Source organism: Rhinolophus ferrumequinum, chromosome X (assembly GCF_004115265.2).
Source record: "Rhinolophus ferrumequinum isolate MPI-CBG mRhiFer1 chromosome X, mRhiFer1_v1.p, whole genome shotgun sequence".
NCBI classification, from domain to species: domain Eukaryota; kingdom Metazoa; phylum Chordata; class Mammalia; order Chiroptera; family Rhinolophidae; genus Rhinolophus; species Rhinolophus ferrumequinum.
In genome coordinates, this window is record NC_046284.1 from 96,144,238 (window position 1) to 96,159,068 (window position 14,831).

The following is a 14,831-nucleotide window of genomic DNA, read 5'->3' on the forward strand; positions in this document are numbered from 1 at the left end:
TTTATGTCTATTATTTTTCAAATGGCTACTAAGCTGTCAGGATATAAATATTTATTAAGTTGTTTGGACCTAACTACTTAATACATAGAACTATTGAGTATTTCTTTCAGTCTACGGCTGCTATGAAAATCACTGTGACAACTAAAGGCACTGTAAACTCAGAAAATTTGGGAACCTTTGACCTAGAGATACTGGAGACAGATGGAGTCTTGCCACTCTCTCCCAAATCCATTTGGTACACCAAACTTGAGTGGGCTGGGAAGTTCCTTCTGTGAGAAAGGAGACCAAGATCCCTTTTGAAAGTTCAAAATTACTGAAACTTGCCAGATGGATTATTGCTGTCCTGATAAGAGTTACAAACAGCTGGGACATTGGGAAATCAGCTACGATATACTGTATTATGGAGTGAGCACAGCTGAGTGAAATGCTGGGTCGAAAGGTGCTCAGCTGGGGCAAACTGCCTCAGTTACTGTAGTGATTCCCTGGAACCTGAAAGCCTGGTTTGGGTGCCCTGCTTTTGATGTGAGACTATATACCAGCAACAGTGGCAAGAACATCAAGAGCAAGAGAGAATGGGGACTTTCTACACATGAACCTAGTACTCCATTATGTTTTCTTTAATGCAAGAGTCAGGGCCTATTCTTCTAGACCTAACAGAGTTCTGGAATTTCTCATAGGAACAGAGTGGGGCACGGAAGGAAGACAAACATTCTTGCATCACCACGGGATGTGGTTGTTTAATTTGAGTAACGAATGGGATCTTATTGGTATCCCACGCTTGTTAAGTGGTACACATCAGTTACACATTTCAAAACTAAGAGAAAGAGTTGTTAGAGCAAATAGCTATGTGAGGCAAGCAAAAACCCTAAGCTTCCCTTCTTCACCTGTAAAACTGTAGTAACAGTCCCAAACTCGTAATTATAAATGAGGTCATGTAAATAAAATACTTGGTTCAGGACCTGGCAAAGAATGCATGCTCAATAAATGGTAGCATGACTTGTTGTCACTGTTATGGCTACAGTTCTTCCGTGAAAGGGAAAATGAGATTTACCAAGCTGAGAATAAGAATGCCCTTAGAAAATATAAAATAAATGAGTAAGGAGAGGGTTAATTGGCAGCGAGTCTGTATGCTTCACTCCAAGGATGCCAGGCAGTTTGGTCCACTCGGTCAAGCTTGAGATGAAATGTACTAGAGCTTTATAAAGTGCTGTTTAAAGTCTGAAACGCCCGTGGAGGCACTCGGTACTAGCTTGTTTACACTGTTTTGAAAATGTATAGACTGAGGTTTGCATCTGCTTTAATTGCATATGCAGCCTATTTTCAGCTACATGACCAGTGGGGTATCAAAGATTCTCAGTGATCATGGCCGTGGCTTCCCTGAAACCAAGGTTATCTTGCACATAACCTTGGTGGTTCACAATTAGAAGACAAAGTGTGCCCTGTGTGACTAAAAATGGCCTTAGGAGCCATCTTTCTCCTGTTGCATTGTACCTTTAGCCATTATTAAAGCCTTATGAGAGTCTCATATGTCCTTTCAATTATCTAATGTCGTGTAGTGGCTACAATATACTTTGATGATTCATAAACATTTGAGGGAATATCATAAGATTTTAAAATTTCAGAAATTCTTCAGGAAGTAAATTAAGGCCTATTTCTGGTTCTTATTTGTAAGAACCTGATATTTGTAACAAACTCATAAGGAAGCATCCTTTACTGTAACTTATATGCTTACTTTTATTAGCTTCAATTTTGGTCAAATGTATGTTGATAGCCTATCATTATTAGAATTTTAACAAGAGACCACAAAGAAGTTCTTAAGAATAGATTAAGAAATGAAAATTACATATATGACAGATATATATGTTTAAAGAAGCATGAGTAGCTACAACAAAATACACTAAATAATTATTTTCTATTGACTTTTAGGTTATTTGATAGTTCAGCATTTTACAATAATCATTCTGGATATCAATGATAGTAATACATCACTATGCAGAAGTCACTCAAATAAATCCCATCTCAGGAACTTATTAGGTTCGTGCAAAAGTAATTGCGGTTTAAAAGGTTAAAAATTGGGGAAAAAACGCAATTACTTTTGCGCCGACCTAACAGAAACAAACAAGAGATGGCCAAAGTCCTGCATTATAACTTATCTTGTGCTTTTACCTACAGAGGAGCTCCAGCTACCTTAGACTAATCGGGGATCAATTTATTCAACCTTCATCCACAAGCCTGGCTGTGAGACTCCAAAGCCTCAGTGCACATTGTTGCTGAAAAGCAAAAAGGGCAGGGCTAGGCTGAACTATATCAACACATTGACAGTAACAAGAAGTGAAAGCTCATTTAATATGCAGGCAAGGGAAAAAAGAGACAGGCCCTTCCAGAGTTATTTAGAGAAGGCTCTAACCACCCTCACACTAACACCTCCTGAAGCTGTAGGCAAAATGGGGAATCTGAGCCACCAAGAAAGGACCATATGATGTTCAGGATATTGTTTAGGAAGGTAGTACATTATACGATTTTAGAACTATTTCCATAAAATAGAGCTTTTAAAAAGCTTTTAGACACCTATTAAAAAGGTGAACATCAGCAATCTGCAAAATGTATTCATTCAAACGGAAAGTGTGTTCCTAGACATTACTGTGTAAATGTTGGTGTACCAGACTGAATCTTTCACGAACGAGTCCACATGCTAACCAGGAAGCTATTTTTCCCTTCCAATAGAAATCTCTAATATCCTGTTCAGTTGTGAATTTTTCATAAAGACTACAGAACATGGTAAGCTATCCCCTTATTTGAGCCTTCTGTTTGTCACGTGAAAACTGCCTTTGAGACTATCTTGGTGAAGTCTAAGAAAGCCAACATCCGTTCACCACTGTCACCATCCTTGACTGAGACAAATGAAAGCACACGAGAAGAGAACAGGGTGGCATGGTGAAAAGGTCCTGACTTTGGAGTCAGAATATGCAGATTCCTGTTCCAGCTGTGGCACTAAACTGGCTGCATGAGTCTGCATTTGTTGCTTAATTTATCTGGGCCTGTGTCCTAATTTGTGAACTAAGAGGTTGTATGTGATTTCTTAGGTCCTTTCAATTATAACTGTGAAGAGTTTTGTAACTGGAAACATGTTTGTTCAGTGGGAGTATTGTATCATACCCAAATCCTTTGGGGATGTGAACACACTATTTTCCAGCCAAGCAACCAACATCCCCCAAACAACAACAAACAATAAATAAATAAGCAAGAAGAGAAAATAACATGGCACTCTCCCCACCCAACCCTGTGCTCAGATTTATATTTAAAAAAACCTTATGAAGTGTCACACTCATAATTTCTTGTTTTCTTGCTTCTAAGCCATTTTGATACTACTATTTTGATAGTATTATTTACTCAGTTGTGCATACATACAATGCCTTCAGTATTTTTTTCTGCTGAAGTAGGTACTAAATAGTTTGTTTTTTAAATCACAGACTGATGGAAATAACTTTCCTTGGAAAAACAAAGTCTCAAATTTTAGTGACATTTCACTTAGTAAAAAACAAAATCATACAAACTAAAATGATACTATTTGGATCATCCTCCTATTACTTAGGAAGGTAGAAAAAACAGATTATTTCTCAATTGTATTTCACCACGACAACCTATTTGTGGAAATGAAAGGTTAATTTTTTTGATAGCAGGTGGATTTATAATTCAGAATTTGTTGTATGGTGGTGCTCATGTACCCAATCAGGTTGTCACAAACTTGCAGCTTAGTTAGAATGGCATGTAGTGTATGTGTCCACAGCAATAGGGAGCTGAAATCCATTCAAGAACTCAGATATTTAAAAAATAATTTGAAGTTACAGTATTGAGCTAGTGATAGTGAGTAGTCACAGGCTTTGAGAGAAGAAATAATTGTTATTAATAGCTTTCATATCCTGAACCTGCTTCTTAATGACAATGTGGCAGTTATGATCACTACCTAAGACTTTAATAAAAGATATCCTTATGCTACCGGAGTTATGCAATGAAATGGCCAGATGGTAACAGGCAGGTTTCCGGGAATAAGTGTGGAGAAAAGGCCAGAAATGGATTTCTATAAGAGAGAAGACAAAGAGATAATGCACATCTATAAAGTCAATATTCTTTAAAAACAAAACAAATATGGTTCCCTCCAAAGTGAGTCTTACTAAGTCAATATGGTTTGCTTAAAAGCCAAATTTTGGATCGCATATTCAGATGTCTCTTGTCTAATGATTTTATGCTTCATAAGGAACAATGAGATACAGAGAAATGGTCTAATAGTTTCTCCCACAAATTCTCTTTGAAGAAGTCTTACGACTTAGAATTCCTTCTTATCAAAAAGTATGCTTTATGAAATAGGAGATGACAGCAATCAAGCTACTACCAATGACAGCAATTGATTTAAATGTATGGTACTCTAACACATGATATTTATGGGCTGGGGCTGTGTCTTACCCACAAGAAACAAACAAATAATTCAGAATTTATTGTATGGTGGTGCATTAGAAAATCGTCTAATTTGCACAAAATTAAGCATACAATCAGGTGGAACCATGAAAATAGGAGAATTTCAAAGATGGGTATTTCAGTCACTAGTGCCTCAATTATATCAGCAAGAATGTCATTAGTCTCAGTGTTGACAGTTGTTACAACCATAAAACTTTCTTTATAGTTTATGGGCCCTATCTACACTGATTAAAGTTCTGTCTGGAAATAACTATAACTAATAATCACTATTTAATAGGAAAAAGGCAGGTGAATAGAAATCACCAAATATGAAATACAGTTTTAAATACATAACTGTGTTATAGTGAATGCTTTACAACTTGTCAACACAGACAGCGTGATATTATCTATATGATAGCTAAATTAGCTGTGATCTAGACCCTAGGAGTAGATAAATGTCCTGATAGAACACATACTACATATAATCAAAAGGCCACATTCCCGAGGTGGCTATTCTATTCAGACAGCATTCAAAGATAGCATTCAGCTTTCTCTCCTGCCCACAACAGCAGAGTATAATGTATTTAAGAAATGGAGTCTCATTGACAAATTAGTGACTTTGTTAATTAACACATGAATTTCAGAAATGACTTTTCACTGGTGAAATCAATGTTGTTTATATGTGAACTTGTTCTAGAAATGATGGCAGAATTCAAACTTTTGCTTACTCTGTCTGAAGGGGAGGTGCTATTCACCAGAAGCACCTCGTTTTCCTCTCTTCCTTCATGGTGGCTCCTAAGACCCCTATAGAAATCCTAGGGCATCACTGAACACACTGGAAACCACTGATCCACTTCAATCCCTTCATTTTACTAACGAGAAAACTGATTGCAGAGGTTACCTGCCTTAGCCAAGGATATAGCTGCTTGATTATAGGACCAGACTACACCTTGGTTTCCAGAACCATATAATATCCTCCTTTAGACTCAAATTACTTCTATGAAAAACAATGTAATATGTGAATTGCAGCTTATCTCTAAAGATTTCCTTTCCTTTATTCTAAATCAGTGGTTCTCAACCTTGGGCAATCTTGTACCCCAGGGAACATTTGGCAGTATTCCAAATGTTTGGCCAGATACATTTTTGGTTGTCACAACTTGGAGGGGTGGGTGCCAGTGGCATCTGGTGGGGAGAGACCAAGGATGCTGCTAAACATCTTACAATGCACGGGACAACCCCCACAACAAAGAATTACCTGGTCCAAAATGGCAATTCTCACTCCCAGGTATATATCCCAAAGAATTGAAAACAGGTATTTAAAGAAAAACTTGTACATCAATGATCATAGCAGCACTATTTATGATAGCCAAAGGGTGGAAACAACTCAAACGTCTAGCAACGGATACACGGATAATCAAAATGTGGTATAAGCATACCATGGGATATTTTTGAGCCATACAAAGGAATAAGGTACTAATACAACATGGATAAACCTAAAAAAACATTATGCTAAATGAATAAAGGCAGACACAAAAGGTCGCATATTCTATTATTTCATTTAAATGAATATTCAGAATAGGTAAATGTGTAGAGATAGAAAGCAGACTACAGGTTGTCAGGGCCTGGGGAGAGGGAGGAATAGCGACTGACTGCTTAATGGATACGGGGTCTCCTCTGGAGGGGATGAAAATGTTTTGGAACTAGATGGCTGCATAACACTGTAAATTGTACGCTTCAAATGCCACTGAATTGTATGCTTTCACATGGTCAATTCTATGTTATGTGAATTTTGCCTCAATTACAAAAAATGTCAGTAGTGTTGAGGTTGAGAAAACATTCTAAACTTATGTACCGAAGGTTATTTTCCACTTAAATAGAGAAGTCAGAGAGAATTGCACCAAAGACAAAAAGCATCAAGCACTATAATGAGTTAAAAAAAAAAAAGTAGCCTGACCATTAAAGAGTTAGCTCAGTTGTTTTTTGTTTTTTTTTTTCCCCTTGGTGAGAAAGACTTGCCAGGAAAAAATAATGGCTGTTGTCAGCCCCAAGCAGATTTGTATTACTCTTATAAAATTAGGAAGCTAAGGATTTATGATAAATTGGTGACATCATCTAAACTGCAGAGGCATGAATATGCTACGGTAATAAAGAGACTCTCAGATTTAATATAGGCCAGAAAATGAAATAATTGATCGTCTTTAAATGTGTGCCTACACTTGAACTATAAAGCAGGGAACTGTCAAATAAAATTAGGCACTACATTATGAGATAGTCACTTTACAAAGCTTGTCAGTGTGAATATTCATTCCCCGTTTGAAAATATGGAGCTGTATGCTCAGAGTTTAAGTTTAGGATTGGCCTTAACTGAACAGTAGCTTGGCCATGAATCAAAGAGCTTAGAGATTTACTGTGGTAGCTATAAACCATTTTTCCTTCCACGAAGTCTTGATAAGTGACGGGACATGTTTGGGTTTCTTCGGCTAAAGGAACCAGGGACCCAAAGGAATTATGCTGCTACGTTGTTATAAAAAACAAAGACTGTACCTGGCAGCACTGCCACTGTTTCTCTATAGCATGGCACTATGTTCACACATACTAGAACATCAAGGGCATGTTACCATTCAGTATGGAAAATGGAGATGGAAACTGACTTTTCAGATTAAGATTTGATAGACTTGGGATTTTCTTCTAGGCTAAGTAACAGCTATTTCCGAAGACTAAATACTGGAAGAGGAGAAACAGAAAAAATGCTAAAGTATCTTCATCTTTTTATTTTAACTATTCTCCACAAATAAGACCTGTCTGCTTGCTATCATTCAGCTATTCCAGATACTGTTTTCTATCCAACAAAGTAAAATGAATACTTCTGAAGATTCATGGTGAAATTTTATTCGTATTTTGTAAAAAGAGAGTAGGAGCATCATGTGGTTAGCTATCATTGAGACAGCATGATGAATTTTTTCCAGAAGCTCTGTTCCTAAAGTACACAGTGAAATTAGCCATCAATAACTGCGTATTAGGCTAATAAATACCATCAATTGCTGCTATAGCACTTAGAGCATGCAATAAGAGAAGTGTGTTCTGACAAAGGAAAAAATTCAGATGGAAAACAGCTATGTTTTAAAAATTAAATTCTACTCGAACATTGTAACAAATACAATAACCCCAAAAGTTTTCAGCAAGAAAACTCCCAAGAAATTGCTTTGCGGATTACTGCAATTTTTGTCATTTTGTCATGAATATACCAGTTGCTCAGGGGTAAGGGGAGATGAAAAGGTAGAATAAAGTTTTAATTTCCATCTGAAGATGATTAAAGATAAAAACTCAAGTATTACATGTGTAATATGTTGTGGGCCTATACATACTTGGACACATTTGTAAAATCCTCACATTCTCTTTTTGTAAAAATGTTACTTCTCTACTAAAATCTTATATGTAATTTTATTTATGCCGCTCTTTTTTTGTAACAGCATCTCCCCTTGTTGTCTCGTACTATTCTGGTGTTCCATGATGTATTATTATATATATCCTTTGTGTTAAGAAAAACCATAAAGATAGAAATCTATCGATCAAGAAGAGTGACTTTCACCAGGTAAGTGGCGTCTTAGGCCCCTTACTTGAGGTACTTCCCAGTGTGGGCTGTGGACAGCAAGCCTTCTGAGTTGAATTATCTCACTACCTCCCTTGGTGACTGCCAATAAGTACTGCTGCCTCTGCAGCCATTGATCCCCACTGCTCAGAGGATTTTGATATTTGAGGCGCTCCACTATCTGATACACATGTGTTTCAGCTATCACCACAAATGGTGAACACAGCCATTTCTCTTTGCCCTTCTGTCCCGTTCCCTATGCTGTGAAAAATATATGAACATCATCATAAATCTTAGAAAATATTTTCTTCCACTCCTGTCACAGCAACAGATAGCTCCCAGGTTTTTTGTTGTTGTTGTTGTTGTTGGTTGGTTTTTTTAAGGAGAGCGCAGCTCACTGTGGCCCATGCGGGGATCGAACCGGCAACCTTGGTGTTATCAGCACCACACTCTAACCAACTGAGCTAACTGGCCACTCGGGATCCCAACTTTTTCATTGACTTTTATACACTGCTGATGACTAGGACATTAAAACCATGGTTTATTGGAAAATAAAAGCTAGATATGACATAAGTAGGCCTAGGTTTGCATTTTGGCTCTCCATTTACAGGCTGTGGACTTTAGATAAGACTTTCACAACTTTCAGTTTTATAATACACAAATTAAAGATAATAACTCCTATTTACATCACAGGCTTGTCTGACAACTCAAATACAATAATGTAGGGGAAATATCTGTGACTTATGAAGTGCTCTACAGATGCTTGTTAATATCAAAATAATTATATATTCTTAAGAGTCCGAAATAAACACTAAGCCCTCGCTCAGAACTCACACGTAGTAAATGGGATTTCCATGCCACAAACAATGGACACTGGTGGTAGCCTAATAAGAAATTAAATACACAAGTCTGTCCTCATCTCACCCCCCACCATTTTTTAAGACTTTGTCCATAATTTTTTTTCATGTGACATAAATAAAAGAATACTTCATCTAACACATATTTATAAATAATTTCTTCATCTAATATCAAAGAATACCAAGAGAAATTCAACTCAATTTTAATTTCAATGTTTCACCTATACTGTAAGGTTTTCCAGCTGTGTTCTTTGTTTTCATGGCTCCTTAATGAATGAGGCTTAGTGCCATGTCTTTGTGATATTTTCCTCTGCTGCCCCTTTGTATGACACATTGAGCTATGTTTGTGAGAAGCTTTGCCAAATCCAGTAAAAACTTCATTGTACATTGCCAAAAAAGAAAAAAATGAGCTCACAGTAGCATCTTTTCTTTTTTCACTCACAATGTCAGCAATGAACAAGAGTAATCAGGCAAACTGTGTGAAGCGTGGAGAGTAAAGGATAAAGACTTTGAGATCCAGGATGTTAAGGATGCTTTTAAAGTGCTCAAGACAAACAGTTGACCACTTTACAAGCTTCCATGTCTTTGTAAAAGTAGCATTTTTTGAAGCACTTCCCTTATCTCATCTCCAGGCTGGAAACATGCCCATCTTGCAGATTACATTACCAGGCCCTGTCCTTTAGCAAGCACTCTATTAATTGCCTGACCATTTAAACAAAACCTTGCTGAGGTACCTCTGAAAGTCAGTACCTAATGATCTTGCTAATGACCTGATGATCATTCTGAAAAGGAAGAGAGGAAACAAGAAGAAATGTGTTGTCCTGTCTTGGTGCAGCTCTCTTCTCCATATGGCCATGATGAAATCCAACAATCAGAACACTTCTCCAAATCCACCAGAAGCTTGAGATTAGGTGAGGACCAAGCCACGATGAGTTATTTTGGAAGCTTCTGTTGACAACTGACTTGGGGTTAGGACATGGCATGGGTTAGTCCCAAAACTTGGACAAGATTTTTAAAATTTATTCATTGCTTTAAAATTTCTAAACTATCAGAGATTGGTATCTTTTGTGAAGGTTGGGAAAGACTGAGAATCCCTGGGGCTAATCAATCTCCAAGGGAAGCTCTGGAGAAAACAGGCAAAATCTGACTCAACAAGGTTCAGGAAGACAGTTTCTATGATTGATCCATCATCCTTGGGGCTGCCCACCAGGGCCCATACTAAGATGGGGCAAACAAAGTGCCTAGAGCACAAAACATAAGGAGGCACTCTTTGTCACTTGGACAACCCTGGTCCCAGCCCTGCTGATCAAATAACTTCATTTTAACTGTTAAAAGAACGAAGCAATGAAGATATACTTATTCGATATGGACAGCAATGAGCAGATACCACTGCTCTCTTCCATTATACTTAAGAGTTCTCAACACACTTTTCATATGTATTATCACATTATGCCAACCACAACTTCCTGAGGCGAGACGTGCAGAATATATTAATCCCACCTCAGATATGAACAAACACATATAGGGAGCTCTAGGATTTGATCAAGGTTGTAGAGGTAGAAGTTGAATTCAGGCCTCTGACTCTCTACAGTACTCTTCTCTCTATACTACGTAACACCAAGTCTCCCTGTGAGGTCCTTTACAGCATCTGATTTTATGGTCCACATTGATTAGGATTATTTATGAAGCCACTAGTGGTTGGTTAATATTAACTTAACAATGAAATGATGTTAAATTTGTCTATTACCCACTAACTATAAATAGCCTTATGAGAAAGGAAAAATAAACAAAAGAAATTTTAATGGTTTTTGATGCTAGGCTTTAACATTTTAGGGGAAATCGAAAGCATTTATAAATCGACCTCATAGATGAATTTTTTTAACGCTGTCATTTGTTGCATAGTAGAAGCATGTTTTTTGTTTATGCTATTATCAACGAGGCTTAGCAACCACTGGAAGCATATGGGTAACTTTGCTAAGAGTTGTAAAGAAACTGGGATTAGGGCAGGTCTATATACCGTATTAGGTTGGTGCAAAAGTGATTGTGGTTTTTACAATTATTTTTAACCTTTCAAACTGCAATTACTTTTGCACCAACCTCATAGTATCAAGTTTGAGCCTTCTCTCCTTGTACTGGGAGATGTCCAGAAAAGAGTAGCAGTAAATAAAAAGACCCTTGCCAGTAAGCAACATGTAGTCTGTTGGTCTTTCTCTGCACAGCCCTGCTTCAGACAAAAACTTTCTAACATTAACCAGAAATACAATATCGGTGTTCACAAAGAAACCCTTTGAGTTACAAATCTAATTTCCCAGATATAATGGATTAATATGGAGAGAGTCAAATTATTTAAAAGCAAAGAGAAACTTACTCCTTCCCATGTTTGCTTGTGGTCTCCGGCAGGTCCCTAGACGGTGATTCCCTGTAAAAATGCAGCACATACACACAGTCAGTCACAGAGGCTGAGTCCCTACATCAGATAAGTTCCACTGAAGCTGATGAGGTCCACATGAGCATTTCATGTCAGTGCATTCCAATCTTACCCCCTTACATAAATATTTTCTCCACTGCAAACAGATATCTAACCTCAGAGAACAGAAACAGCATTTTGGAAGCATGAGCTCTACATAAACTTACTATGACCTTGTTTATGTAGCATTAGTTTCTGCTCTTGCCAAATAAAAGTCGTCAAATTGGTCCCATGCGTATCTCTTAGGAGAAAGCAGTGATATCAATAAAAAAAAAATGGTGGAATAAAACTCCAAAAGGCCCAATTTTAATAACCAGGCTAGCATGTTATTAGTTTGCCTATCACTGACTTCTCCTCAATGTCATTCTGTGACACATCCATACCCTTTATAGTGTAACATTTCCCTGAATGGTGTCAAACAGCAGTATCCCTAATTAAAGCAGCCCATAGAGTTATTACCAATAAACAGTATGAATCAATAACCATGAACTACTGACAATGGAAACTTTGGAGAACAAAACCCCCACATTGCAAATGCAGGAATGCCTGGAGGAGAGGCAAGTCTGTTTTTAAAAGATGAAAATACATACACAGAAGCTAATTCATACCATACTGCTTCATTTTCTTACAGGGTTGAATCATGGAATCACCACAGATTTATTGTTCACCTGCCACATTCCCAATGTGGAGCTAAGCACCAGAGAGGCAAAATTATAAGAAATAATGTATCAGTCCATTAAAGAATGTATAACCTACTTAAAGCTAAGCACATACAGGAGAGTTATGTCATCAAGATGGCCACATAGATCATTCTGGATTTCAGTCCCTCTCAGAGGAAGATCAACTATCCACAGACAAAACACCATTGTGAAAATCCCACACTAGAAGGGTAAGAGGACTACATACACTCTGACACAGCACCCCTTCTCCATACTGACAGTGCCAACCCGAGAGGGCCCCTTGGGCCTATAGTTTATACAGTGGGAAAAGAGAGGCCCAAGGTGGACATCCAGCTCCCCAAGCTGGGTACGCTTCCCAGGAGGCCCACTCAGGTCTTGCTTCATGGAGGTCACTAGAGGAATCTGCAGGGCTTTGATGGAGAAGGGAGGTGGGGCTTACAGCAAACAGTGCTCAGTCAGGTCTTGGCACGGCATTTCTGCTTGCAGCAGTGCCTGAGCAGAGATCCCAGCCAGCAGCTCTGGCCATCTGCAGAGCTGAGCCACTGGCTCCTCCGGCTAGGGAGCTCAATTGGCAGTTCTGCCTGATTTGGATCCCTAGTCAGTGGGCCATATGGGCAGTGGAGCCTGTTTTACCAAACAGAAAGGGAAGAAAATTCCCAGCACTGCCCAAGTGTTGAGCGTAGCCTTCAGTCCCGCCCACCGAGGAGGCCCAGCGAGAGAACTAGAGCAGCCATGGAGCCCAATCCTATAGCCCTGCTCGGTCAGGGAGCCAAGTTAGCCGCCCCCCTCAACTGTTAAGCATAGCATGGGGCCCAGCATAACCAGGGAGTCTGAACAGTGACCCTGGGCAACACAGAAGCCCAGCCTATGGTACCAGGAGAGGCAGAGCCCAGCCTACAATCCCACCCAGCCAGAGAGCCCAGCCTACGGCCCTAATAAGCAGAGGAGGTCAGCTTATGGCCCTGCCCAATTGCTGAACACAGCCTGCAGCCTTGCCTAGACAGGAAGTCCAGCCAGTAACCCTGGCCCAATCACGGAGCATAGCCTATGGCCCCACACGAGAAGAAAGACCAGCCAGTGACCTTGCCTGCCAGTTGAGCACAGCCAGTAGCTTAGGTGATCACAAAGACTGACATGCAGCCCCGCTCAACTCCAGGGCACAGTCTGTGGCCCTGCCTGATCCCAAAGCACAGCTTGAGGCCAGGTCAGACTACTAACCCCTGCCTGCAGCCCCATCTAAACAGAGTCCAGGCAGTGGCACCATCTGGTTGTGGAGCACAGTCTGAGATCCCACACAACCAGGGGTAAGTGCAGAGCATAGCCCATAGCCTTGCTCAATTACGGAGCTGAACTAGTGGTACCATCCTGCCAGGGAACACAGCCTGAGACTTTACCCAACCAGAGTGATCAGCTAGTGGACCCATCTGACTTGCAAAGCACAATCAATAGCCCCACCCCAAAAATATTATTACTTAGTGGTCCTGCTTGAACATGGAACCCAGCCAACAGGCCAGCCAACTGCACAGCCCAGCCAGAGGCATCCCCCCAACCTCAGAGCATGGGCAGTGGCCTCACCCAACTACAAACCCCAAGAACCAGCCCTGCCTGCCCATGAAGGCTGCCAAATGACCTGTTCAGTATCCCCAAGCTGTAGTGACTGGTGAAGGTCTTTCCCTGATGGAGTGAACGTGCAAAGTTTGAATGAGGAGGCCACTTAAATCAATGGAGATACTAATGCAAGGAATCAAGGATCACAAAGAAACAGGTAAATGTGACACTACCAAAACAAATTAATAAAGCTCCAATAACTGACCCTAAAGAAATGGAGATCTATGAGCTATCTGAAAAGGAATTCAATGCATGAACAAAATGAGAAGTTCAACAAAGAGATAGAAACCATAACAAAAAAAAAGAAATGTTAGAGCTGAAGAGTACAATGACTGAAGAATTCAATGGAACAAAATGGCAATGGTAAGTGCTTATCTACCAATAATTACCTTAAATGTAAATGGATTAAATTTTCCAATCAAAAGAAACAGAATGGGGGGTGGCTGGATGGCTTAGTTGGTTGGAGCGTGAGCTCTTAACAACAGGGTTGCTGGTTCGATTCTCACATGGGCCAGTGAACTTGCAACCTCCACAACTAGATTGAAGACAACGAGCTGCCGCTGAGCTGCATGAGCTCTTAACAACAAGGTTGCTGATTCAATTCCTGCATGAGATGGTGGGCTGCACCCCCTGCAACTAAGATTGAAAACGGTGACTGGACTTGGAGCTGAGCTGCACCCTCCACAACTAGACTGAAGGACAATGACTTGACTTGGAGCTGATGGGCCCTGGAAAAACACACTGTTCCTCAATTAAAAAATTAAAAACAAAAACAAAAAACAGAATGGCTGAATGGATTAAAACAAACAACAAAACCAAGATTCCCAACCATATACTGCCTACAAGAGACTCACTTTAGCTTTAGGGATACATATAGAATAAAGTACAGGGATAGAAACAGATATTCCAAGCAAATGGTAACAAAAAAAAAATCTAAAAAAAGGAATAGTAATAATGACATCAGACAAGATAGACTTTAAGCTAAAAATAGTCAAAAGAGACAAAGAAGGTTATCATACAATGAAAAGGGGTCAATTCATCAAGAAGATAAAACAAATACTAATGCAACTAAAAGGAGAAGTAAACAGCAATACAATAATCATTGGGGATTTTAATACCCTACTATCAACAATGAATAGGTCATTCAGACAGACTTTCAAGAATGAATAGATCATCCA

The 14,831-nt window shown here is 39.3% G+C and overlaps 1 protein-coding gene and 1 non-coding gene across 3 annotated transcripts in view; both read right to left on the bottom strand.

Annotated features, from left to right (window-relative positions):
- PRRG1 (proline rich and Gla domain 1) overlaps positions 1–14,831 on the bottom strand; it is a 108,873-nt gene that overhangs the window by 46,249 nt on the left and 47,793 nt on the right. For both annotated transcript variants that reach the window (XM_033118710.1, XM_033118720.1), the window contains exon 2: positions 11,267–11,317. In XM_033118710.1, the coding sequence (XP_032974601.1) occupies positions 11,267–11,276 (10 nt within the window). In that variant the 5' untranslated portion in view covers positions 11,277–11,317. The remainder of the gene's footprint in view (positions 1–11,266; positions 11,318–14,831) is intronic.
- Positions 8,442–8,515, bottom strand: TRNAI-GAU (transfer RNA isoleucine (anticodon GAU)). Its single transcript has one exon. It is a non-coding gene; the product is annotated as a tRNA-Ile (tRNA).